The 27131-nt window shown below is 40.4% G+C and overlaps 1 protein-coding gene across 3 annotated transcripts in view; it reads left to right on the top strand.

Moving 5' to 3' along the window:
• Window positions 1-23800, top strand: part of LOC122802714 — a 265703-nt gene extending 241903 nt beyond the window's left edge. For all 3 annotated transcript variants that reach the window (XM_044072468.1, XM_044072467.1, XM_044072469.1), the window contains exon 8: window positions 23089-23800. In XM_044072468.1, coding sequence (XP_043928403.1) covers window positions 23089-23191 — 103 coding nt within the window. In that variant the 3' untranslated portion in view covers window positions 23192-23800. The remainder of the gene's footprint in view (window positions 1-23088) is intronic.
• The last annotated feature ends 3331 nt before the right edge of the window (window positions 23801-27131 follow it).

Here is a 27131-nt window from a genome sequence, read left to right as displayed (position 1 = left end):
AAGTTAATCAGATCCATGGGGCAGTGATGGTCTTGAGTTATTTCATTTTGGCAATGGCAGTATGGGAACATGAAAATGTAATGAAATCGGTGTTGTATAAGAAAGTGTTTTTTTAATTGCTGTTAGCTTGGTGATGTATTTATTATGTGGGATGGAACCAAACCAGAACTGGAATTGCTCTAGGGAGTTTTGAATTTTTCAAGTAAATTCTTTAAGTTTAAAATGGATATGCAAACAAAGGAGATGCAATAATTGGACATGCATCTGTATATAGGGAATGATAGAATTTTAAGTATAATTTACATAAAAGAAGTCACTGGTAACAATTTTGTGCACTAACAAAACACCCACCCTAAATGGTTTAAGGAAATAATATTAAAAGCACATGTCTTAGGCTATTGAGACTAACTTCAGAAAATAGTGCTTTTAGTAAACCATAAAAGTATATGGTGAGATCTTCAACATGAGAGAGTATCCAGAGGAATATGTAAAAGATATGGAAATGAAGAATTAAAAATAAGTTAGACAGGATAAAAAAAGAGTGTATAACAGAAAGTGTAGGATGGTGTGATGATGTGATGTAGCACCAGCTGTGCCAGAGAGAGTAGGTCAGTGCATGTATAACATATGTCAGCATAACTAGCTGGAGTTTTGTAAAGAATTTCCATATCATTTGAATATCAAACTGATTTATATAGATGCCTGTGTTAAAAATGTATTTGTAAAGGTGCTTGTGTTAAAAAACTATCAACAGTGGGTCCTGCTGGAAAAAAAAGAAATATACATTTATATCAGACTGTACTGTTGTAACTGAGGAAATGTATATGCTGGAAGGGAAGAGGTTAAGCTGAGCTCAGCTTACCTTAAGAATATTAGCCAGAAATTAAATGACTTGGTTTAGGCCATAAAGATTTTTTTCTCACAGGCCTGAATGCAGCCAGAAACGCAATGTCTGGTAAAGGCCTGAGCTCTTATTGTCCTTAATGGTAAACTAATTACTAATCCCGGGTGCCAGAGAATGGCTGGCTTGTCTCTACTGGAAGGATCAAAGTACTGGAATTGTTTTGCAGTCTCCACATGTCTTAGCAAAATACTAGGTGTGTATTGTGGCACATCTGTGCTAGATCCTACTTCACCTTCTAGTCAGGGGGATATTGTGGGAACCACAGAGTCAGGTGACTAAATGTGATGTCATTCTATAGCCAGCACTGAAATTGTTTTTAGATACTAGTAAGTAGTGACAGAAGACAATCAGCACTCTGTCTTGGACCTGACAACATGACCACTCACCTACCTCATATTTCCTTGCCGTAGCAAGTAAGTAGGGAACAGTAATTCTTTAGTCAGTTAGGAAAATATAGGGAGACTAGTTAAATATTGTTTTTCTGTATCTTTCTGAATCTTTCCATTTGTGTTTATATATATATATATATATATATATATATATATATATATATATATATATATATATTTCCTGTCAATTGAAACTCTGGTGTTTATTTTAAATAGTTATTCAGCATTTTCATGTTTACTGTTTTATTATTATTATTAACTATATCTAAACCTTTCAATGTGGCTAGTTTAATCTTGGAGCGTAACACATTTATTTGGTGGCACTGTGGGCTTCATGCTCTAAAAGTCTTGCTGCTTGGTTAACATTACCATTTGTATAATATTAATTTTACTAAGAGTAATAGGGTACCCTGGTAAGAACCTTAAAGTAGCTAGCTAGTGGCAGTGAATCTACCTTATAGTCTGGGCAGAGGGGGCATAGGTGGTAAATCTGTACCAGCCTTTACCAGGTGTGTGTGTGTGTGTGTGTGTGTGTGTGTGTGTGTGTGTGTGTGTGTGTGTGTGTGTGTGTGTGTGTGTGTGTGTGTGTGTGTGTGTGTGTGTGTGTGTGTGTGTGTGTGTGTGTGTGTGTGTGTGTGTGTGTGTATGAAAATCAAATCTTAAAGAGAGTGTGTGTCAGCTCCTTGAAACAGGGAACACTGGTTTCTGCAGAGAGAAAGGTGAAGTCTTATTTGTGGCCTGGAGAGGAAAACCCAGCCCCCAGGACTTAGTGTGCTCCCTATGTGCTCTTAAGGGAAATTGTGCTTGGTGTAGAGAGTTGCATCTGAAAATACTGTGTGTATCCATTTTTGTTGTAAGTGAATGTTTCCTACCAATGTCAGTGGTGAGGATTGAGGCTGCTTGATTACTGGCCCAGAGAAGGGATGTCACAGATGGTATTGAAGTATTCAGTGGACTCTGGAATAATAGAGAACATTATAACTTTTAATAGGAAAATATGGCAAATGGAAGTTTGTGGAATACTGTTGAGCAAGAAACAATGTTTGCTTATTAAAGAAGTGACATTTAAAGATCGGTTAGGTACGTGTAAAAGAAGTGGTACTTTTCAATGTAGATTTGCAGGAGAAAATTAATTTTATGAGGATGAAGGTATGGATAGGAAGTATAACAGTAATAACATATTATAACTATTAAACTTTTGTGATGCATATGTCCAAATGCCAGGAATTTCCAGTTTTATTTATTTAGGGGAAACAAAAATAAAATTTCACTTAGGATCAGAGATCAGTTGAACTCCATTAAGACTAATGATATGTACAGTGCATTGTTTTAACATAGTCAGAAGAAAAGACATTTTAAAGTATATTTGTTTTATGTATTAGATTGTGTTTTTACTAGTGAAAGAGGTGGGGAGAAGGAAATATTTTTAATAGAGCATAAAAGGTGTGGCAAAAGTGTTCAGGAGCCTATATTTTACCTGCTTTAAATGAAGTAGTGTGTATCAGCCCTGAGTTGAAAACTAAAAGGTTCAGATAAATGTTTATGCACAAAGGTCTATTACTTAATGTTATTTAAATTGTTCTACAATACTGATTATCAAATGTTCTTTTATATATCTTAGTAGACTATTTTTTATGTGAAGACATTTTAAAGATTTATTGATTGTTTTTTTATCATGTGTTTTCTAGAATATTTAAGGAACAGTAAGGGATATTATGAGTGTTCACCTTCTCCTGTAGTCCCTATAGGAAAAAAGTGTTCATAGATGGTGGCTGAAAGTTTCCTAAGTGAGAGGTTAGACATCTTAACTTCACAATGGCAAATGTGCAGGCATCTAATGGAGTACAGAAACATAGTGTTCCACATTTTCCATACTTTGAAGCAGTTAATTTACCTTAAAAGTCAGCAGAGAGAAAAGTTTGAAGCAACTTCTTGTACACCAACCATATCAGAACCTGTTACTTAAACTAGCTCAAAGCCATGTGCTGGGTTTGAGAGTAGAAAAAGATTTAAACAAAGGTACTGGACAAGTTAATTTTTTCCCATGGAAACTATATTGTATTAAATAGGATGCGTTCTTTATACTGAAAATGTTGGTGAACTTCTATTCAGTAATCTAGCAGTGAATGTTAGTTTCCATGTCAAAAACAGAAACTTATTTTAAAATAGCATTGGACCAGATTGGATGTCTGCCAAAATCACTATGAGGGTGCTAGTATATATCAGTAATGTTAGATTATGCCATCAGAAACCCAGAAGCTGTTCCACTTTGGAAGGCCAACACTAAGATCAATCCCAAAACATTATCTATACTGTGTAGCCAGGATGAGATTCAAAAGGAAAGTCTATCAGACCAGGGTACCCTTTATGTCCCAGGTAATGGTGGCACTGTGCCAGATGGTACAACTAGAGCAAGTAAGAATATCTGTGCACTATCTACAAACTGACTGGTGGAATGTTTTAACAAGCGTCTGATAGCCAGGCTACAAAAAGTGATAGGTAAGTATGGGGAACCTAGGGCCACCTATTATCCTTATGTCATGTCTTTTATGATGTTTTCTTCTGTTGAACTCCTATATGGTTGGTAACCAAGGGGGTTGTTAGACAAAGTGAAGGAAATATGAAAATAAGGTGTGGCTTCTCTCTGTAATTTGTGAACCACATGTCCCCAATGCTAGAGGTGCAGCTGCTGTTAAGGGTGTATATGATAAAGACATAAGAGGCTCAGCCCATGCTTACAGAAGGGATGCAGGAGTCAAAAAGTTTCACCCTGAGGACAGAATGATGGTTCTCATTCCAGCCCTTTAAGTGAAGTCATGGCCATTTGACAGGAGTCCTACACAGGGCCTGCTTTCAACCTGAAAATGCAGAAATTGACACATCTGTACCATGTTAATGGCCTTAAACTCTGGTGCATTAGAGAGAGCATAAGAGTATTCTGTAAAGTGGGACAGGTTTTGGACTGCAGCTCTGAACAAAATATTAAAACAGGAGAGGTGTTATATGATCACCATAAAAGTATAGTAAAAAATATTGCTAACAGAAAGAGAGAGATGGAGTTTATTCTCTCGTGATGTAGCAAGCCAGTCATTCACAATATTGTTGCAAAACCCACAAATAGGAGCAGTTCCAGTTCTATAGGATCCTTGAAGCAAAGTGAGAAATTGCTACACAGGAATTTAAAACATGCTAGCTGGAGGAGTCACAGAATAGTCACAGAATGGTGAATAATGTAACCCATTTGTTCTGGTAATCTAGCCAAATGGGCCTGTCTGCTTCTGCGTTGATTTTAGACATCTCATGTCTGCTTCCTGGCTTAGCTCCTGCCCATCACCAGACATGATGAAGTAACTCAGAGACTGGGGTTAAGAAGGCATCTCACAATCTTAGACCTAATAAGGGGTACAAAGGGGTACTGACAAGTAACTGTTACAGAAATGGAAGAAAGACTAAAGATGACCTTTATCATGCTTAACAGACCTTCCAGTATGCGTTCTTCCTATTCAGAATGTGTGGAACATTTATGTGATTGGTATACAAGAAGAAAATTTGCAGTGTGGAGGGTGTGAAGTTCACTCCTTGAATTATGTTATGCACCTAGGTCACTAATAAAAATTGAACTGTAAAATAACTACTAAAAATAATAATATTTATAAACGGAAACACTTTTAACAAAGATCGCTTTCGTACCAAAAAAATACTTCATCAGGTTTGTGTGTAAAAAAACATACAATATTAATGAGCATGTGTATTAATCTACAAGTGAACACCTAAGTAGGCTGAAAACCATAGCTATAATTGCTAAGGTGGAAATACTGTGAAAAATGTTAACAATAAAGCATTAAGGCCCTGGGTATCTTTTCTAGTATGGCATCTTACTAAGAAAGCACTTAGCTTGAATGAGTAAAAGTGCACTCAAGAGTATCAGAAAACAGCACCAATGTCAGTTATTTTCATTGTAAAATATTTACAATGTTTGATATTTCTTTTTTAACAATATTAGCATGTAATGTCAGCATTAATCAGTCCAACATCAGAATTTTAATAGTCTTTTAAACCAGTAGGACAGTTTTCTGAGCTCTAGTATGCTTTTTATGGAGCAATAATAACTAAGTTCTGGCTTTCTAAAAGAGTTCAGTTTCAGCTGCCACAGTAGCTCATGCTTTTCTAAAAGATTAGGAATGTCCAGTTCCAAATGGTCTTCATGATCAATAATTTGAAATGTAAAGCCAGTGTGTCTTTTGTGAAGCTGCTGGTGCCAAGCCAGTACATTATTCTTGCACTTAGCTCTAATTTTGGAAAGATGGGCAGAAATCCTTTTAGGTCTGTTGAGCTTTTTCCCCACAAAAAATGCTTCACAGTCATTGCAGCTTGCCCTGTAAACCACCTTCACTGAGTTACAGTCACCTCCTGCATTGGTTTTAATCACTTTCTTTACATAAAGACAGGTAAAACATGCCTCCCTCCTCTATGTGCTGACAAAAGACACAGTTGGCTCCACACTTATTGGTGCATATATCCAGTGATCTGGGCCTACCTTTAACCCAATTCCTGATGTTTCTGTCTTTCCTGTACACAAAGGAAGGAGCTTCTCCAAGAATGTCCATTGAATATGAGCTTTCAGTAATTATGGCCCAGTTCTCTCTAATAATATTAATGATGCTGTGATAGTCAACAGAAGAGTATGAAGTGTGCTGTATTTGAACCCAGGACCATGTGTATGCCAGTCCTACACGTACACCTGTTGCCACAAGAAGGTTAAAGTGTATGAAATATGCTATATTCGAAACTGGGACCATGCATATGGCAGTCGTAAACATAACACCTGTTGCCACAAGAAGGTTACACCTGTTACCTCAAGAAGGTTATACAAGCTTGTACAATCACAGTAGTGCTATGCAGTAGCATTATTGCTTGACTTGGTTATTTTCACTTAAGGAGCTAAGCCTGTTGATTAAAGTTACCTTAAGGGAGGCATACACAGCCTGGTAAAGTTTACTTTTGGCCCAAATATCTGGAATTTGTGGTATACTGTGAGTAGGGTATTGGTGAATGCTTTGATGGAAAACGTGGTGACAATTCCAGGCTGGTCTTAACCAATGATCAAGAACCAGATGCAAGTCTCTTTGGTTATAACTGGCTGTTGCTAGTGTTTATGCATTACATTGCTACTTTAGCCATTCATCTCACAGACCTGGCAAGGGCGTGTGATCTGTGTGAAATGGGCAGAGAGGCTTGAATATTCCTGTCTATTCTTTAAGTTGCCCTTTGTGTATACTTAGCTGTACAGATGAATGCCTCAAATATAGGGCTGGAAAGGTCGAGAATAAGAACCATCCTGTGCTGTATCTTGATGGGATATTGTCTTATGCAAAGTTATGGTCCTTAGTTATCAAGAGAGTATACTTGGCCATAAAGTAGGCCTGAAATGCTTTCTGATACTGCCTCTTGTAGAACAGTGAAGAGAAGGATAGCTACCATTATGGTAAGATCTTACACAACTGTACTTTCCTCCCCTTACCCATAATCCTCTACCTTAGATAGAGTTTGCCCTCTAGTCAGCCTACCATTTTTCATAATACAATGTTCCCAGCAGAAGAACATGATATAAATAGAATCACAGTCAGTGAAAAAGGAGACAGAAAAAAGGCTGAAGCTCATACAACAAAGGCAGACAGATGACTCCTCAGAACATGCCCAGAGCCCGAATGAAAACTTCCAATGCAGGAATGGGGCTGGAGGTAGGGAGGTTGAGGAAGGATGAAAAAGGACAACAGATGCATCATTATGGTGAGTACATAACTTATGTATCTGACATTGTCTTTCTTGTCTGCTTCTCAACTGATGGGACAGAGTCCCCAGCTAGAGAAACCCTGGATGGTCTTCAAGGAAGGATATTTCTGAATACAGCAGAGCCAAATGCTGCCGTATTCTTTGATAAGATGTCCACTTTGTAATGAGCAGTAAAGTATGAGCATTAGACCAAGTAGATGTGCACAAATGTCATCTGTGGAAGCTCTGGACCAGAATGCAGATGCAGTGGCCACAGATCTGGTGAAATGAGCATTAGGGGGGTCTAGGTAATGCCATCATTTTGAACTTATAAACAAAGGAAATGCAGTCAGTGAGACATCTGACTAAAACTACTTTTGATACTGCCTTTTGAGCAGTTTAGACTTAGAAAAAGAGACAAACAACTGGTCTGATTTTCTGTAACCTATGGTTCTGTGGAGATAGAATCTAAGTTGTCAGTGAACATCCAACATGCTTAGTATGTATTCCTGTTTGTTGGAAAATTTTGGAAAGAGAACAGATTGATGGACTGATTTATAGTGGTCAAGAAGGATTAGTCCGAAGGGGCACCCTGTCTTATGAAAAAACAGACACAGAGGCTGTGAAGAAAGTGCCTGGAGTTCTGATACTCATATAGACAATGTAATTGCATCCAGAAAGATGGTTTTCCGGGTCTATATTAAAAACACAAACGTTTACTTACCCGAACACCTAAACACCAACACATATTCCGCGAACCGCAAATACACTGAACGCCCTAATCCGTGAAATTCAAAAACTCGAAATGTCATAGTTGTCCCATCCCACCACCCGCTACATACTACCTACACAAACAAACAAAGTAAACCACATATATACACTAACCAAAACCCGCCTTCTAACCCTAAACTAAACCCTACTTCTAACCCTACACTAAATCTTGCATATAACACCATGTATGCACTTAACTTAACCCGCACCCTAACCCTAAGGTCCGTAACTATCACACACTTAACCTTAAAAACCTATAACCAAACAAACTAAATAATCCACACACATACACTTACTAAAACCCTACTTCTAACCCTACACTAAATCTAACATATATTACCATCTATCCACTTACTTTAACCTGCACCCTAACCCTAAGGTCCGTAACTATCGCACACTTACCTTATGGAGCTATACCACAGAAGAGCCAACCATGACGATTCGATGTTTCGGATTTCGCACTTCAGGATGATTGATGTTTTCGCGGTTCGATGAAGACGTGTCGGTGTTTAGGTATTCGGGTAAGTAAATGTTCATGTTTTTAATATAGACCCGGTTTTCCATGACAAGAATTTTAAGTGCACCTTGACAGAGGGCTCAAAAGGAGGCTGTGCAAAGCCTGAAGAAGTACTGTTAAATCCCATGGTGGAGTAGGGTCCTTAATAGGTGGTGTAAGTAAAAAGGTACCTTTGAGAAAGGCGTTACATAATTTCATTGATGCCAAGGAAGAGTGGTTTTCACCTAAGTGGAAATTACAGATGGCAGAAAGTCAAACCTTAATTGTAGAATAACTAGCTCCACTATTGAAAATGGAAGCAAGAAAGTCAAAACTAGCTAGATCTGAGGCTATAAATGGATCTAGTTTCCTCTGGAGAGCCCAAATGGCAAATCTTTTCTATTCACTCTTGTACACCTTTCTAGTAAAATCTTTCTGGGATGACATAAGGATATGATGCACTGGGGAAAAAAACTTGGACTGCCTAGCCATTATTGGAAGTGGGCAAACCATGCAGTCAGCTTGAAGGTACTGATATCCCAATGAGGTATTCCAGATGGGTAAGATAGAAGGTTGTGATAGGGATTCAATACCCAGGGAGGGTATACTAGATGAGGCCATAGGAAGGGAAACCATACTTGTCAAGGCTAGAGTGGAGCAATAAGGATAACTTTACAATTTCATTGATATGCTTTCTGAAGAAACTTGGGAATGAGAGGAATTGGGGGAAAGACATAAAGGAGACCAGAGGCCAATCGTGAATCAGAGAATCGCTCAGTGACTCCTCCTCTGGGATCAGGGCAAAGTATCTGCTGTACTAGGCATTGAGGGGTGAAGCAAAAAGACCACAGCACGGTTGGCCCCATTGGAGAAATATCATTTTCACCAGTAAAGGATTGAGAGACCGTTCATGAGGGAGTAAAATGGACCTACTCAATTTGTCTGCCAGCACATTGGACTTTCCCAAAATATGCTTTGCCAATAGAAAGCAGCCTGAAGAAATTGCCCATTGCCACATTCTCATTGTTTCTTGACATAAAGGGTAGGATCAGGTTCACCCCTGTTCTTTGATATACCAGATCACCAATATATTTTCTGTCTGAATAGCAACCTTCCTTAGAGGGAGAACATATTGAAATCCCTGCAGTGCCAATATGACTGCTATGATTTCTAGGACATTGATGTGAAGCTTCGATTCTGAATGAGATCATATGCCTTGGCCCATCCTTCCCAGGTAATACTCCCCCACACACCCTAATTTGGAGGCATCTGTAGTCACTGTGGCCTTGGGTGTAGATGGGATTAAAGGGTGTCCCTGGGAAACTTCTTTTGCATGAATCCACCAGGCTACATGATTTCTGCAAAATGCTTGGAATCAGTGGGGTGAGAGGGTGATAGCCTATCAACCACTGTATAGCAAGTGTCCATTGCAGTACTCTCATGTAAAATCTTGTTAGAAGTACCAGAACTATAGAAGCTGCCATAGACCCAAGAAGTTGTAAGACTGACCTGACTTGAGGGGAAGGAAGAAAGAGAATGTGTGATGCTTGGCTGTACAGTGTGTTCAGCCTCATCTATGGTAAGCTTGTGATCTGTGCCATATACAGGTTAGCTCCAATGAATTCCAGGACTTGAGTGGGGGATAGGTGAGATTTGGCTTGGTTTACTCTAATGTCCAGTTGAAGACACAGTTGTAGCAAGTAGTTCCTGGTTTAAATTAGTAATGCTTGGGTGGGAGCATAGAGGAGCCAGCCTTCAAGATAAGGAAACACCTGGAATCCTAGCAGTCACAAGTGAGTTATGACCACTGCCATGTACTTGGGGCCCCCCTGGGGGCTGTAGTGAGACCAAAGGGAAGGACACTGAATTGGTAGTGACTGACTGCCAGCCAGAATTGTAAGTATCTCCTGGAGCACCTGTCTATTTTGATTTGATAGTATTCATCCTTAGATCTATAAAGTACATCCAAATGTCCTTGTGCAACAGCAGCAGAATGGACTGAATCATGCCTATCCAGAACTTCAAGTGTTTGACGGAATGATTCAGATTGCTGAGATCCAAAATTGGTCATAGGTCCCCAGTTTTTGTATTTCTGTGACTGCTGCTTTCCTCTGATTGAGTGGAACTATGGGAATCTTTTTGATATGTTTTGGAGGAAGAAGAGAAAATGGTATGTAATAACCTCTGAATATTATACAGAGCACCTAGGTATTATTGGTGATAGTTGTTCGGGCTTCTGTGTGCAGAGATAAACACCCACCTGACCGCATGCAGGGTGAAACAGTTGGGCAACCTTCAGGGGCACTAAAAGGGCTTCTTAGAATAAGGAACCCTGAAGCCCTGATGTTGCGGGCCTCCTCTGCCACAGGGGTGATGTCTACTATTAGAATTCCCCCTCCTGTGGTGAGGAGATCTGTTTTCATAGGAGTCCTGGGAAGATGCTTGCATCTTACAGAACCACATCTTTCTACCCTCTCTCTGGTTCCTTGAAAAAGTCCCCTCCTGTAAGGAGTAGAAGAATGTATCCCTATGGTAAATAATGTCTTCCTATCCTGTTCACTCTTGGAGAGAGTTTCCTTTATTAGTGCCGAACAAGGTGGATCCATCAAGGAGAGCATTGCTGAATGAAGTCTTGAAGGGCTCTGCAAAGTCACAAAGGCACATCTAGGAATGCCTTCTTACAGCACTTCATGAAACTGCTGCTCTCAAAGCTCCCTGAAAGGCATGAGAAGTCAGCCTAATGGAGGCATTCAGTAAGGACTGGAGAGTGGCCAGTTTCAAAGAAATCACCTTCTTGTCCTCCATAGACATGGACTCTGTGAGGGTATCGGAAAACTCCTTAATCAATTCCCTCTGAAATCTCGTGACATGTGCCAAATAGTTCAGTGATCTGAGGGAGAAGGTTCACTGACACACAAACATGCTTCCCAAACCTGTCCAATGCCTTAGACTCTCAGGGTATCGACAGAAGAACTCTGCTCAGCAAGTTCTTTCTTGGTGGCTGATACGACCACCATAACATCTGTTGAGGGACCCTTACTCCAGTGGGCTCTGCCCTTTGGTGCAACAAGGTATTTATTTGGTCTCATCAGGATCGACGTCATGACATCTCATCTACCAGGGGGGGCACCCAGGATGTAACTGAGCTGGATCCAAAAGCCTCAAGAAACACTGACTTCTCAGGGGGTGGGGGCAAAAAACAAACTCCTTTCTTTCTCAAACGTCCAATACTCTAAACCACACAATATCAAAGGTACAGAACAGTGATTTTTTTCCCAGGGTTGCTGCTCCAAAAAAAAACAAATCCAAAGACAAAATAAAGTGGGGGCTTTGCTCCCTCCCCACATCCCCCCTACTTAAATATACCAACTCTGAGATCACACCACAGTGGGGGAAACGACAAAGGCCCAGCAATTATTTTTACCTGAGAAAAAAAATCACTGTTCTTTACCTTCGATATTGTGTGCTTTCGATTATTAGCATTCGATTAAACAGTGTTCGCTCTTTTGGAGTTTCAATCTTCTGATACAAACCCGTTAAAACTGGGGAACAACATTATATTCTCTTTAAGGGAAAGACTAAGTGGAAGATAGCAGCAACTGTGTCTCAACTTCTTTATGAGGCATAACACTGCCTCAGAAATCAGTATAAAGAACCTAGTTTGCCTGCTGCTTCATGGTGAAAGTGCTTCTGAGAGAAACTGACAGCAGCAGCTTTTACTTGTTACAATAATATTTAAGGTGTTTACCTCACAGACACGGGGTACATGGTTTGATTCTCAACTTTGAGGGAAACTGACTAGTCTTAAAGTGGCCCACAAGGTCAGCTAGCCTAGTATTTACCTATGAATCTATGTCTTGATTAAAGTTTTGCTTTTTTTAGTATTATGAGAAAATTGTCTTTTTTCCAAGAGTGGAGTATGGATGTTTCTGTTCACTGTGTATTGCAGTATGGGAGCATGTGAGTATATTTTCTGCTGACTTATCATACTCCCAGAGGAACAATATGGATATTTCTGAGCATGTTGTAGCACAGGTGTGAGTGTATATGAGTATGTTTTTTGCTGACTGTTACCGTACTCCAAGGGGGGGGAATACGGCTGTTTCTATGCACTGTGTAGTACAAGTGTGGGTGTATAGGAGTATATTATTTTCTGACTGTTACCCTACTCTGAGGGGAGGAACATGGATGTCTCTGTATACTGTGTAGTATAGGTGTGGGTATATATGAGTAAGTTCTTTGCTGATTGTTGCTGTACTCTGACTGAGGGGAGGAACATGGATGCCTCTGTGTACTGTGTAGTATAAGTGTGGGTGTATACGAGTATGTTTTTTGCTGATTATTACTGTACTCCAAGGGGAGGAATATGGATGTGTATGGGGGTATGTTTTTGATGAATGTTACCATACTACGAGGGGTAGAACCTAGAGAATTGTGATTGTGCTTCAGATCATAACCAACTTATTATGTTTTTGAGACATGGATGAGAAGAAATTCATCTTGAGAGCAAAGCTCGAGAGGTGAATTTTGACATCCACATCGATAACACATAATATAGGGCTATGATTGGGGAGACCCAGTAATAATTCATTGTAGTGCATGAACCTTTATCTGTCCCGTATCATTACCTTAGAGGACGAATATTGAACGCTCGAGCTTCAGTTGCCTGAGGTCCATCTCTTGGATGATCAGAGTTCCTCCATAGAAAATCAGTGTCAGCAAGTTGTGCTGGCATAGATGCCCTTTTTGAAATATTTGCTCCTTCTTCCAGTTATTGCAACCATAGAGTTTATATATATATATATATATATATATATATATATATATATATATATATATATATATATATATATATATATATTCTGGTGATATGGTGGACTTGCCCCCTGCTAAAAAGAAAAACACTTAAAAAAATATTTTTTTTGCAGTTTTTTTTTCCATTGAATGCAGTTTAGGGATTTCATTCTTGGTGCATTCACTTTTATCCAATTATAATGGAAGCGTTCTGTGTACTTCCAGTTATGGAAAAAATGAGTAGGAGCATGTTGTGTCTAACCAGCTTTGAAAACCCTTGAAAACCAATAAGATACTTAGCTGTAACAAACAGTCAACAAGAAGAAAGGAAATGTCCCTCTGAAAATTTAACTGCTTTAAAAGCTGTGAGACACTTCATTATGTCACATATTTTGTTTTTATAAGTGAGGCAGAGTGAAGTATCTAATAGCTTTTAAAGCTGTTTTACTTTCTGCTGCTGTTTTTGCCAGATGGTACTGTCCCTTGTTAATCCCTGTTAAGAGACTCAATCTTAATGTATATGGGTGTGTAAACACATTTCAGATGTCATCCTGTGTTTTTCACATTTTTGGCACTCTGTGATCTACACTGATGTTTCTGTGAGCTGTATAGTACAGTATGGTGCATGCGAGTATGTTATTTGTTGACTGCTACCATACTCCAAGGGTGGAATGTAGACGTTTCTGTGCAATGTTTAGGACAGGTAAGGGTGTATGTGATTCTTTTACTGACTGTTACCCTGTTCTGAGGGGTGTAATTCATATGTTTTTTGTACAATTTGTAATACAGGAGTGTATGTATGAGGGTACATTTTTGCTGACTGTTACCATACTCTGAAGGGTAGAATATAGCTGTTCCCATGTACTTTGTAGTATGGGTTTGTGTGTGTATGAGTATGCATTTTGCTGACTGTTAGCATACTCTGAGGGGTAGAATATAGATGTTCCCATATACTCTGCAATATGGGTTTGGGTGTATATGAGTATGCTTTTTGCTTGCTGTTACCATATTCTGAGGCCTCTACTGTGTCCCTTCCTTGAAGTGCAGCAGTGTCACTGGTGATTATATTTAGTAGGTTTATCAGGGATGCAGCGGCCCATGTATGTAGGGTATGAGGGTGCTGTGCTTCACAAGAAAGTACTTATTTTGGTGAAGCTGACAGCAGTTTTCTTTCATAAAAGACTGCTTCCTGCATTTTGGCTTCACCTTTCAGACTTTGACTAATGTCATGTTGTTGTTTTGAGAACTGGTTAGTTTAATTTCATTGCTGCACTTTGCAGCCATGCTGTACCAGTAGGTCATGTATCTCCTGATATTATTGCAAAGAATTATCCTTTCCTGCTAAGGAAGGAACAAATAAACTACTTTTAGTTATGAGTAGAAGCTGTAATGTCGCTGAGGGACACTAAGGTATGTGGACGAACTAGAAGACTGAAATGAAGAATCTGAACTCCTTGGTAGAGTGTAAAGTATGTTAATATGGAATAAGCAGACAAAATATTGCAAGGAATGAATAATTTGCTTTATTACGTATTAGGACAGCATTGGTGATGCAGAAATCAACAAAATTATTTGTGATTCTATAACTGGTTTCATTATTTAAAGTGAAATATATGCTGCTCTAATAGTTCAGTTTAGGAATTCATTCCTGTATAATTCCAGTTATGACATTGCTCAGACTTTTTTCAAAATCTTTGAGGTGGGAGTTGGTCCTTCTATAAACAATAATAATCAGTGGGTGTGAGTAGTAGATATATCATCCAAATTAATCCAATAAGGGTGCATAACTGAGCAATTAAAATTACCAGTAACTGATAACATTTCAAAAAAAAGAACAGATTCTGATGAAGTCCAACTTTATATGGATGAAAGCACTAACTCTGTGGTATTTTATTTGTGATATTTAATAAAAAGTTTTTTGGAAGGGAACCAAGTGGTAGATTAATGGCAGCTAGCATTACCAATTAGTGGTTGTATCACCCAAATAACAAAACTAAAAAAAAAATGAAAAAAGGAGAAATGATTGCATCTTAAACTTTTATCTTCTTGTGGCTTTTTGTGCTTGACTATTTTTAATCATTTAGCTGTTTTTAAGGAGTTTTAAATTGGGTACATTTACCCACACAAACTCTTAATGTTATGTTTTCCCTATCTTGCCTTCATTCTTGCTTGTTGGGTAGAGAGCTGATCCTCGGCACCGACTCGGCTGCATACTAAAGCTCAAGAGCTTCCACTGGCTCGAGGCTAGACCCTATCCCAACATGCCTAGCGAGAGTTACCCAGATCTCGTTTGCTGCTTGAAGCTACGGGATTGCTTTGCGACTGACTCAGGCTAAGTTGTGTTTTTTCTACTTATTTTTGTTAAATATCTTGCCATTACCTTATTAATAATTCTTCCTTATAGTTAGGAAATACTTTTATGTGCTTGTGTGCCCTTTTGACTATCACTTTTTTGCTGTTTGTTGTTGAGGCCAGTGTTTTCCTTTCAGGCCTACTAATTCCTTTTAGTTAGTCCCAGACAAATATGTTTTAATTAGAGAATATATTTTTTGTCCCTTTAATTTCAGCCTGTTTCAGTTAGAGGGCTCCCCCTTCCTCCTTTTTACTCCCTTTTTTCCAGGAGTTTTCCGTTTAAGTTAGAGGCATCTCCTCAGGCTGAGGAGTTCTCATTTAACTTAGAGACTCTACTCACCCTTCTTTTCCTTTAAAAAAAAAAAAAACTTGCTTTCTCTTTCTGCATCTCATTTGTTTTTTCTTCTGCAGTCATTGTTGTTGGCTGTTGTGTTTTTTGATTATCAGAGATGTCTAAGGAGTCTTCCAAAGAATCCAAACCTTCTGGATTAAAAAAATGTGACTCATGCACGCAAAAAATGTCATTAACAGATGGTCATACAAGTTGTATGTACTGTCTAGGAGCTGTTCACCTGCAGGACTCTTGTTCCATATGTCATGGGTTTAGTTCTGGGGTCCTGCAGGAGCGGAGGAATAAGTTAATTGTGCAAAGCTTACTCAAAGGGCCTTTTGAGGCATCATTAGAAGGGGAATCAGGCAGGTAAAGCTGATAAGCCCTGAAAAAAAGCAACTTTGGTAGCTCTGGCCTCGGAATCATCGAAGAGACAGGATAAACAAAGTTTGTTGGATCCGGTCTGTCTGGCCCAAGACACAGTCTTCTTTGGTTCCTTCAATGTGTTCAGAACCGACCAGGAGCCAGAAAGGTCTCCATCCTTGGAACGGGTGCATTCGGTACCGCAGTCTCCACTTCTCCAGTCTCTGACAGGTAGTCACCGTTCATCCACCCGTTCCTTTCGATCATCCAGGAGCCTTTCGGATGATGATGTGGAGAGGGTGGTGAACAGGTTACTTTCAACACCGGCCTTGGCTAAAATGTTATTGAGCCCAGCCCATATAGACTTGGAGCCGACTGCCCAACCTACTTTGTCATCTATTCCTCCTTCGACTCTCTTGAATTTGGAGCCCGAGTGCATGGAAGTCATTGTGGTGGAACCATCAGACCTGAAAACCAGCCCTGGTTTTTCGGTTCCGACATCTGCTCCAATCTCGTTGATACCGCCATCTGTCAAGGGATCTGGGGGCCAACACTCACTTGTCGGCTCCAGGGGGGGAGTGGGATTGGACCCTTGTTGGATCCTACTCTTCCACTTGAGGCTTTGGCGCAGCTGAGTTTGGCACCTACATCAGCCTTGGAGCCATTGCCCTTGGTGCGGGGGATGTCTCCTGGCTCTTCGGAGCCAGAGACTCTCTTAGGCTGGGATCGTGGTGCCTTCGAGGTGATGAGGAGTGTGCTGTCCCCCAGACTGCTCCACCCGCTACTCCAGCTTGTCCATCCCCTTCAGGGCCAGTATCTACTTCTACACCACCCTTCCATCCAAAGCATAGGGAATCAATGCCCCAGGATGCCCCCTTGGGTGACCCCCCCTTTGAAACCTCTCCAGAGTACCCCTCTGAGGAGGTCCCTCAGAATAGGACTTGTAAGAGGAAGCATTGGGACTCTCCCGAGTCTCTTACATCAGACATGGACTTGGAGGACTCAGAAGGGTCCCCACGGTCCCCCTCTGAGGATGTCTCTTTTTCAGACATCCTGGAAATCCATAAGCAGAGGGGTGGCTGGAAACCCCTTACTCCTTCTGAAGAGAAGTCCATGTACCTGGAGGCATTTGGTTCTCAACCCTCCACCTCTTGGGTGTCTCCGCATTTCGACCAGCTGCTGGGTGTAGTCAGTCGAAAGGTGTGGGGCTCTCCAGAATTTATGGAACCGTTTCCGAGGAGGCCCAATAAGTTTATTACAGTGCCAGAGGACAAACTTTTCCTGACTAAGGGTGTTCCAGTGAATGCTATGGTGGTTGCAGCAGCCACAAAGAAGGAATTAGCAGAAACGTCTTCTTCTGTCCATCCGCCGAACAAGGAGTCTCATATGATGGACAGATATGGGAAGCGTATGGTTTCTTCAGCAGCCTTTACCCTTAGGTCACTGAATTATTTTCCCATTTTACTTATTGATCTCCGCAAAGAGCTGGGAGATACTCTCCAGGATCCTACAGCTGCGGGTGCTTCAGACAAGGCTTCTTCCCAGCTTGTGACCGTATCTTCTGTAGTTAACTCCTCCATGCGACTTACCTCCTATGCAGCTGATGGAGCAAATAGGGCAGCAAGCACAGAAATTGCCTTATGGAGACATTCCTGGATGCGCCTTTGCGAGTTCCTGGAACCCTTCAAGTCTCCCTTTATCAATGCCTCATTTGATGGCTTATCATTGTTCAGGCCCAAGGTAAAAGAGGCTCTTACCAGGTGCGAGCAAGAAGGCAAAACTCTATCTGCTCTGGGAGTACATTTCTCCGTGCCTCCTAGACCTTATCTCAAAGGTCAGAAGGGCAGAAAAATGAGGTTCCGGAAATCCCAGGGAGCTTCGCCTGATGCACATGGTGAATTTTCCCCTAGGGGCAGAGGGGGAAATAATAATGGAAGACACCACCCTCGTGGCAGAGGGGGTCTGCAGAATCAGGGAGACAGATACATTCCCTGGTAGGCCCTTCCAGTGCTCCTGAAAGGAGGCCTGTCTATCCACCTCTAGAGGCAGTCGGGGGGAGATTGTCACAGTACCCAGAAACCTGGTAAATTATCACAAAATACACATGGGTACAGTCCATTATATCCGGGGGATACAGCATTTCTTTCTGTCTTTCACCCCTTCTCCAAAAGTCATTTACAGATGTTCCATCCAATCTAAGGGAATAAGCAACCCTAGAAGTGCAAAGGTTGCTGGAAAAACAAGTCATCCAAGAAGTCCCCGCAGACCAAATAAGATCTGGCACTTACTCAAGGTTCTTTTTAGTTCCAAAAAAGACAGGGGACTGGAGGCCCATTTTGGATCTCAGCAGACTGAACAAGTCTGTCAAGAAAACAAAGTTCCAGATGGTGACACTGCAGTCCATACTCCCTTTTTCTGGGAAAGGACTTTTGGATGCGCTCCATCGATCTCCAGGATGTGTACTACCATATCAAGATGGACAGGCGATCCAGGAGATATCTATGCTTCCGGCTGGGAGCCAGTCATTACCAGTTCAGAGCTCTGCCCTTTGGTCTCACTAGAGTGTTCAACAAATGCATGATAGTAGTTATGGCTCACTTGAGTCTAGGATTCTGGGTGTTTCCATATCTAGATGACTGGCTCCTTACCACCACCACCAAGCATCGACTAACCAAGGCAAGGGGCACCACAGTTCATCTCTGCTCAGAGCTAAGCATCACCATAAACTACAAAAAATCTGCCTTGTTGCCCTGTCAACATATTACATTTATAGGAGCAGACTTAAATACAAAAAACATGATAGCAAAATTGCCTCAAGAGAGAGTGTCAATCATACATCAGGTTTCAATTTTGATCATGAGAAAGAAGATACAAGCAAGATTTGTTCTCAAAGTGCTAGGCTCGATAGCGGTGACAATAACACTAGTTCCCTTGGCACGCTTCCATATGAGGATATTACAGTGGCTTCTCTTTGCTCAATGGTCCATGCAGGATCTACCCATGTCACACAAAATTCTCATCACGGATACCTGCAAGAAGGATCTACAGTGGTGGCTTCAGTCTACGCAGGGAACGATAGGCAGACCATTTGTCCTTCCCCAACCTGTAGCCACAGTGACCACGGATGCTTCCCAGATAGTGTGGGGGTGGGCATTATCTGGGACAGACTGTTCAAGGAACTTGGCAGCAACACGAATACCACTTGCACATCAACGTCCTAGAGATGAGAGCGGTGCTTCCGGCATTGCAAGTACTCCAGAACACTCTTACTATGGGGATGATTGCAGTTCAAACAGACATGTCCGTAGTGTGATACATCAACAAACAGGGTGGAACCAGATCTTACCCCTTGTGTTGAGAGGCTCTAAGAGTATGGCAATGGTCAATGTCTTCTCAACGTTTTCAGATTGTGATGCACATTTCGGGGAAATCCAGCGTGATAGTAGACAAGCTAAGCAGGGCAATTCTGATGCCACACGAGTGGTCCCTGAAGCAAGAAATTGCGAACCAAATTTTTTCAAGTGGGGCCAGCCTTGCTGCAACCTTTTTTCCACATCCATCAATACCAAATGCAGCAGCTATTTTTCCCTAGTCCCCCCTCCGGGACAGTCACCCAGGGATGCATTTGTTCACGATTGGCCCCCAGGACTTATTTATGCTTTTCCCCCGTTTCCACTATTACCCAAAGTTCTTCAGAAAGCAAAATCATTGGGTTGCAAACTAATCCTCATCGCCCCTTACTGGCCTCGTCACTTATGGTTCCCCTTCCTATGGCCCCACCTCCAAGAGGAGCCTTGGATCCTGGACCCAGTTCTGGATCTCCTGACCCATCACTCAGGAACGCTGCAGCGTTCTATTCAGACCCTCAAGCTGACAGCTTGGTTTCTCCACTTCCCATTTTAGCCAGACTTCCTGACATTTCCTCAGCAGTACGACACATTTGAAATCTACAACAAGAAAGCTTTATGCTAGCAAATCAAAGAGGTTCTCTTGTTGGGCTGTCAAAAATCATATTGATCCTTTTACAGCATCCATTTTGAATATCCTTGAATTTCTAGCTGAAACTTTTAACCAAGGGGCAGCTGCAGCCACTATCTGAGTTCAGCTGGCTGCCATTTCAAGTTATCATGTTGGTGAAATGGGCTCCAACGTTATGTCCCACAGGTTATGCAAAGCCTTCCTAAAAGGTACTATCTTCTTAAGACCCCCAATAAGACAGCCACTTCCTCCTTGGGATCTAAATTTAGTTCTAGCTGCCCTGATTCTCCCTCCTTTCGAACCAGCTGCTTCTTGTTCTCTGAAGTTCTTAACTTGGAAAACAATATTCTTAACAGCCATTACCTTAGCTAGGAGGGTATCAGAATTACAAGCTCTTTCCATTCGTCCTACCTATTTAATTTTTCACAAAGACAGAGTTCCTCTCAGGACCAGTCCCTCCTTCCTACCAAAAAGTATGCTCTGAGTCAAATTTAAATCAATCAATAGAACTACCCATAGTCTTCCCTAATCATGGCAACAACGCAGAATATAAACTTCAACTGGATGTTCATAGGCAGTTATGTTTTTACTTACACTGGACAAAAGAATTCAGAAAATCTGATCAATTGTTTATATCTTTCTCAAAAAACAGAAAGGGAACTTCAGTCTCAAAAGTAACCTTATCGAAATGCTGTCTTTCAAGCCAGACTGCCTTTACCTTTAGACTTAATTTGTGCTGCAGCCACTTGGGGTAATCTTCATACCTTCATCACTCATTACAAAGTAGATGTGGCCTCCCGAAACAAGGCATCCTTTGGTTCCACTGTCCTGAAGAGTTTATTCCCTTGAGCCACCCGAGAGAGAAGGTGCTGGAGACACTGTCCCAACCAGCAAGAATAAAGGTGAGATAGTGGCAACATAACATAAAGAAGTTATGTACTCACCATAATGTTCCATGTTTGTTGTCCATGATCTCACATTCTTTCTTGCATCCCACCCTCCTTCCCCCTTCCTGGAGGATCAAGAGGAATTATTTGGTATTTGGCCATATGTACTCTGAATCCATTCTTGCCTCATGAGTCTTTATATAGGCTGAGGGTCTGTTACTGTTGCCTTGGTGGGATACATATGTGCATGTGTGTGTGTGTGTATATATATATATATATATATATGTATGTATGTATATGTATGTATGTATATGTATATATATATATATATATATATATATATATATATATATATATATATATATATATATGGGTACCTATCAAACCATCGACAACTTAAAATAACGAAACTGACTCCACCGACAACTGAATTAACCGACAGTGCAAAAACGGACGTTTACAAGGTAAGGGGTGTAAATTCGCTACTCAAGCCTACCATGGTTTAGGAAGGGTGGCAGTGTCATGCACACCATGGTAGGCTTGAGTAGCGAATTTACACCCCTTACCTTGTAAACGTCCGTTTTTGCGCTGTCGGTTAATTCAGTTGTCGGTGGAGTCAGTTTTGTTATTTTAAGTTGTCGATGGTTTGATAGGTACCCATATATATATATATATATATATATATATATATATATATATATATATATATATATATATGGGTCCCCTTCACATGGTTGACATTTCACAATGTCGAGATTCATATGGCCGAGACCATATGATCAACATTTGAAATGTCGACCATGGGGAACCGGCATCTCCGTACAGTGCGGAATGAAAAGATTTCCATTTCTGCACTGTGGTGCAATCTCAGAGTTGGTATATTAAAGTTACGGGGGGTGTAGGGGGCATAGCCCCCCTGCTAGCATCTTTAAAATTATTTTTTTCTTTTTTTTTTTTTGTTTGCTTGTATGTTCGACATTTCAAATGTCGATCATATGGTCTCGGCCATATGGGTTTCGACGTTGTGAAATGTCGATCATATCAAGTAGACCATATATATATATATATATTTAGTCTAGTATTCTGGGTTATCACAAACGAGATCTGGGTAACTCTCGCTAGGCATGTTGGGTTAGGATCCAGCCTCGAGCCAGTGGAAGCTCTTAAGCGACCTTGTCACCAGCAAAAAAGAGGGCAAAATCATGGGCAACAAACATGGAACGTTATGGTGAGTACATAACTTTTTTTTTTAAAAATAGGAGTGAGGCGCAGAGATGAGTTTTACTTCTAGCTCAGTATGTTTAATGAAAAAAGATTTATCACAACAATCTTAAATTTTGAAAAAAGTCACTGGCTTTTTTTAGTGCAGTTTCTACAGGTAGTGATACTAAACAGCAGTTTACTAGAGACAGATCTGATTTTGCACTTTATATTGTAAGATGGAATACATTTCAGGCATAGTGTCTCTCTACAGAATTTTTGTAGTCAGTGAGTGATTCACTGCATTTCAGTCTGTTAGCAAATTCTAATTAAACTTTGATCAACACAGTTGTAATGAAGGAAACAGGTGGTAGTGACGGTATATGCCTTTCTAAGCAGTACTATTTATTTTCTTTTAAAATTATTTTTGTTAACTTTTTCAGTTTTTCTACCATGTGATATAAACAAGAGTGGTTGAGGCAGATAAAATACACTGTTATTCTTTTACCTTGGGATTCCATGTCATCGTGGCCTGTCCAGCTTCACTTCCGAGTCTGTCATAAATCAGAAGCCATCAGCACAAAAACAGATTTATCACAGTTGCCCTTCTGCTTCTGTATATACAGTCCACTTTGCTGGAAAACATGGATCTGAAAATTGCTCCTTGAATACAAATTTATTAACTTTGGTGCCAGTGATGTTTTTCTAACCTGCAAATTACTTGTTAACACTGAAAGGGTGACTGTGCTGTTTAGTTACCAAAATAAAAGTGAATTTTTGTTATAGGTTATTTAAGCCTTAATACTTTGTGAATACAACCACACTTCTTTTTTTTTTCCTTTTGCTACTAGGATTCTTAACCTGAGTCACAGTATCATTCAGATTGTTTCCTCGCTACCAGGTGAATTGTCTGAAGAACTCATGCCAGCAGTTTCCTTTTGTGCAAGCTTGTAATGCAAGATACAATGCCTAACAAAGAGATAAAAACACTGTTCATCTGGGACTTTGTCTTCTGTCATGATTTCTGTTGTGCCTCTAAACTTTAAGAAAAGGATTGGACCTTGAGTGACTTGTATTGTGTAATACTACATTATTTTGTTTTTTTAAAAAACAAGTATAAAGAAATTCTTCCTTTGAAATAGTAAGCCCAGTCAATGCTACTGTATCAGATCCATTCATTTGTCCTGTAAGTTTTGAGAGCTTGAAGGATAACCCTACATTTTTATGATAGACGTGAAATATGTATATTTAATATGTTCAATATTTATTGTATTTATTAATTTTATTTATGTACTGAAATATTTGTCTGATTGCATTCACTTGTCCTCCATTCCATGTACTCTAGAATATAACATATTGCTTAATGTTCTGTTAGGTTTCTATGTTAATTTTACTGTTTTACATCCAGAAGTACTAATCTGATCCTCATAAGCTGTACTTGCCTAATGATTAGCTGTCAGCTGATACTGAGCATCTTCCCTCTCTGTTTTTACATCAGGTCAGGGTAGAAATAATAAATTGTAATACAGTAATAAACATTGATATACCAGTTTTTATTATTGACTTTGTATTTGAAGCTGATTTTGTTCTTATCCAGTAACTTTTGAGGGCTTCTTTTTTCTCCCACTTAGTTGCTAAATGCTTTTAGACGTTAAGTATATCGTACAGATTGTTAGCAGTTTAGTGTTAGAATGAAAAGTCATCTCTTATTAGTTGTTTGTATCCTAAATCTTACAGTTATAGAGTGTTGGTTTGACTTGACATTTGCTGAAATGGTAGTCACATAGATTGTAAATGTTACATGCCATTTATGCATCAGAAACACAACTTCTTCTTTCGGCCTTTCCCGGTTAGGGGTCGCCACAGCGGATCACTTATCTGCTCATGACTGGCAGTGAAGTTTTACGGTGTTGAGTTGCCAGCCCGGTGCCCAACCTTCCACAGAAGGCACAGACTCATACCTAGGGCCAATTTAGAGTCTCCAATCCACCTACAGCATGTCTTTGGGATGTGGGAGGAACCCGAAGGAAACCCATGCGACCACAGGGAGGACATGCAGACTCCACACGGAAGGCACCCCAGCCGAGGATCGAACTGGAGAACCTCTTTCTGTGAGGCAGCAATGCTAACCACTGCACCACTGCAGCCGCCCCACATCAGAAACACAACAATTTACGTAACTGTCCTTTGGAAGAAAAGCAGCACAGTAACATACAAGTAAAGTATACATCCTCAGCTTATTTGAGTAAAAATGACAATAAATGCAAGCTGACCTTTGGATCAGTTGTCTTCATCAATGCCAATAACCAACCCACATTTCACTGGGATGTTAGGGTTTGGCATGATGGTTAAGGTGATTACCTCATAAACACAAAGTACAGAGATTGGTTCTTTGTTTTTTTGCCATTTGGCATGAGCTTGACTAGGCACTTACAGCAGCTGGAGTATCCCCAGAGGTTCTTCACAAATAAAATACAGGGTGAAAACAGCATGTCCTATGTAAACAGACTAAAAGCCCTATCCCTTTCCTCTGTCTCCTACTGGCTATTAAGAGGTAACCTGTGCTGACCTACAAAGCAGTCACGCATCCAGCCCTGATGGAGCTGCTAGACATCTGCAAGTCAAACAGCACAAGGGTCACCCAATCTAGGGATTTAAACTTAGTCAGCAACTCAAACAAAACATGTTGGAGAGACAAATATGTGTTTCAGAGATTGCCCCTTTGGAATAGGCTTCCTATTCACATTAAGTAGATCCCAACACTGGCCATATTCAAAAACAATTTGGTTTAACAGATGAGGAATTGCAAATTCACTCCAGTGGTAGTACCTGTGTCCCTTGTGGACAGGGTCAATCTGTAACATACTCAAGGCTTAGGCACAAATCCATGCCATCCTCTTGCCTCCGCAGACTATATATTGGGTAAAATTGGGTTATATTGGTTAATCTTGTAAAAGTTCTTAAGCTGTTAGCCTAATATGTCAGAGACTGATTATCCAGTACATCAGACCGGTTCCCTCAATCTCCATTTGCCTGCTCCTGGGCTGATTCTTAAAAAAGACCCATGCGGATCAGTGCTTTAACCTGGTTAACATATAAAAATGAAATTATATAAGTATATGGCTATCTATATATAGCGTTCTATGTGTGTATCTAAGTATTTAAGTGTAGATATAGGCAGACAGATAATCAGTGCACATGAACCTACATGATGCAAACACCCCCCACACACAGACATAGCCTTTTCTTCTTTTTGGCTTCTTCTGTTGTAGTCTTGTAACACATACTCATCATCTTTACCCAAATTTATGTCCAGCCCACATTTACAAGGTTACAGCAGAGCACAAAGATGTATGCCAAAGTACAACTTTCATATTGAAGAGGCACGTGATTCTGATCTACCGTAATTTGGCTACTTTAATTTTGTGAGCTTGAGTTAGTAAATAAATATATTTGATGTTTCTATAACATGGAAGATTTAAACAGATAAATGGAATTTAGGGCAGCAATTGACATACTGTATTGTAAGTGACTGCGGTGTATGAAAGCTGGGGCAAACAGATTTTGATAATGAACTAATGAATAGGAGATATCCTTACATTCACCACTGTAGTATTCATCATGTATGGGATTCCATGCTGTGAAAATCTGACGTTTGGACAGTCTAGCAAAACCTACCATTGCTTTAAGGTACATTGAATGTCACCCAAACACTCCTCACATACCATAGGGCATAAAGGTGATGTTCAGGCATACCATACTCAGAACTTCTTTGCCGCCAGTCCAAACACTGTTTCTAACCATCGGTCTGTTTGGCTACATCTGTTATCTGCCATTTTACTGCATTTTTGTATTCCGGTGATTACTCCTGTTTGCTGAAGTCCTTACTGTTGCAGATAAGTACCCAGTTGGAGTTTTGTTCTTTTCCTTGAATTTTTCTGCTGTTTGGGGTTAATTTCATCCAGAAAGGGTAAATGCCAATGTGGGAGACAGATTCCTCATAAAAAACACCATGATAAGTTCCTTTTTTGATTGGAGCTTCTCACGACCATGCGTCTTGTTCGATTTGTCAGGCATTCATCCTGAAAACCCTTCATAGTAGTCTTTCTTCCCTTTCATTGTATCTTGAGAACCGTCTTAAGCTTCTTGCTAAAGATACAAAGGAAGGAACTTCCCACCCTGAGGGTCAGCCATCAGGGAAGAAGAAGGTGAAAAAGGTAAGACTGGAATCTTCCTCTGTCCAGCCTCTGTCAGGTGTGTCTCTCAAGGTTATTACAAACCTGGAGGCTTGCCTGGCAGTGTTGTCGGATTTCTCTGCCATCAACGGGTTGGAGGCTGGCGAGGATCTGGTGGCCAACATGTCTGATGAGGCTTTTCAGCATCCGTTTCGGACATTCAGGGGAAACCACGTTTGATTGTTTCTGAGGGATCAAGGAGGGTTCCACATATTTTTCTTAGGGAAGAAGTTCCTGCTATAGTTGTTGAATGCCGTCCTGAGTCAGAACCTTCTCAGTTTTCTAGGGTGGACATTCCCTTAAAAGAGAAACAGAAAACCAAACATGTTTCTTCTGCTCCTAGGGATCCACAAAGTGAGTGGCAGGCCTTTACTCAGGGATTATTTAATGCTTTACTGTCAATAAGGCCTCCTCAAGGGGTTCAGTTCCTGACCTTCCTTTGTCCTCTTCTCCACTTAAGAGACTCAGAGAACTGAATTCTTTTGAGTAAGAGTTTGATTCTGATGAAGAATCCTTTCCTTATTCTATTCAGATTCCTTCTTCTTTGGACTGTTGGTCAGAGGGGGAGGACTCTAGTAGTCCTGATACTCCTTCTGAAGAAATTTCCTTTGGGAACACAATCTCTAGGATGATGGAATTTTTTAAGTTGGATTAGGCTA

Source organism: Protopterus annectens, chromosome 5.part0, assembly GCF_019279795.1.
Source record: "Protopterus annectens isolate FY-2018-M chromosome 5.part0, PAN1.0, whole genome shotgun sequence".
NCBI classification, from domain to species: Eukaryota; Metazoa; Chordata; order Ceratodontiformes; family Protopteridae; genus Protopterus; species Protopterus annectens.
The sequence above is the reverse complement of the archived record's forward strand: the minus strand, read 5'-3'. Positions and strand labels throughout refer to the sequence as shown.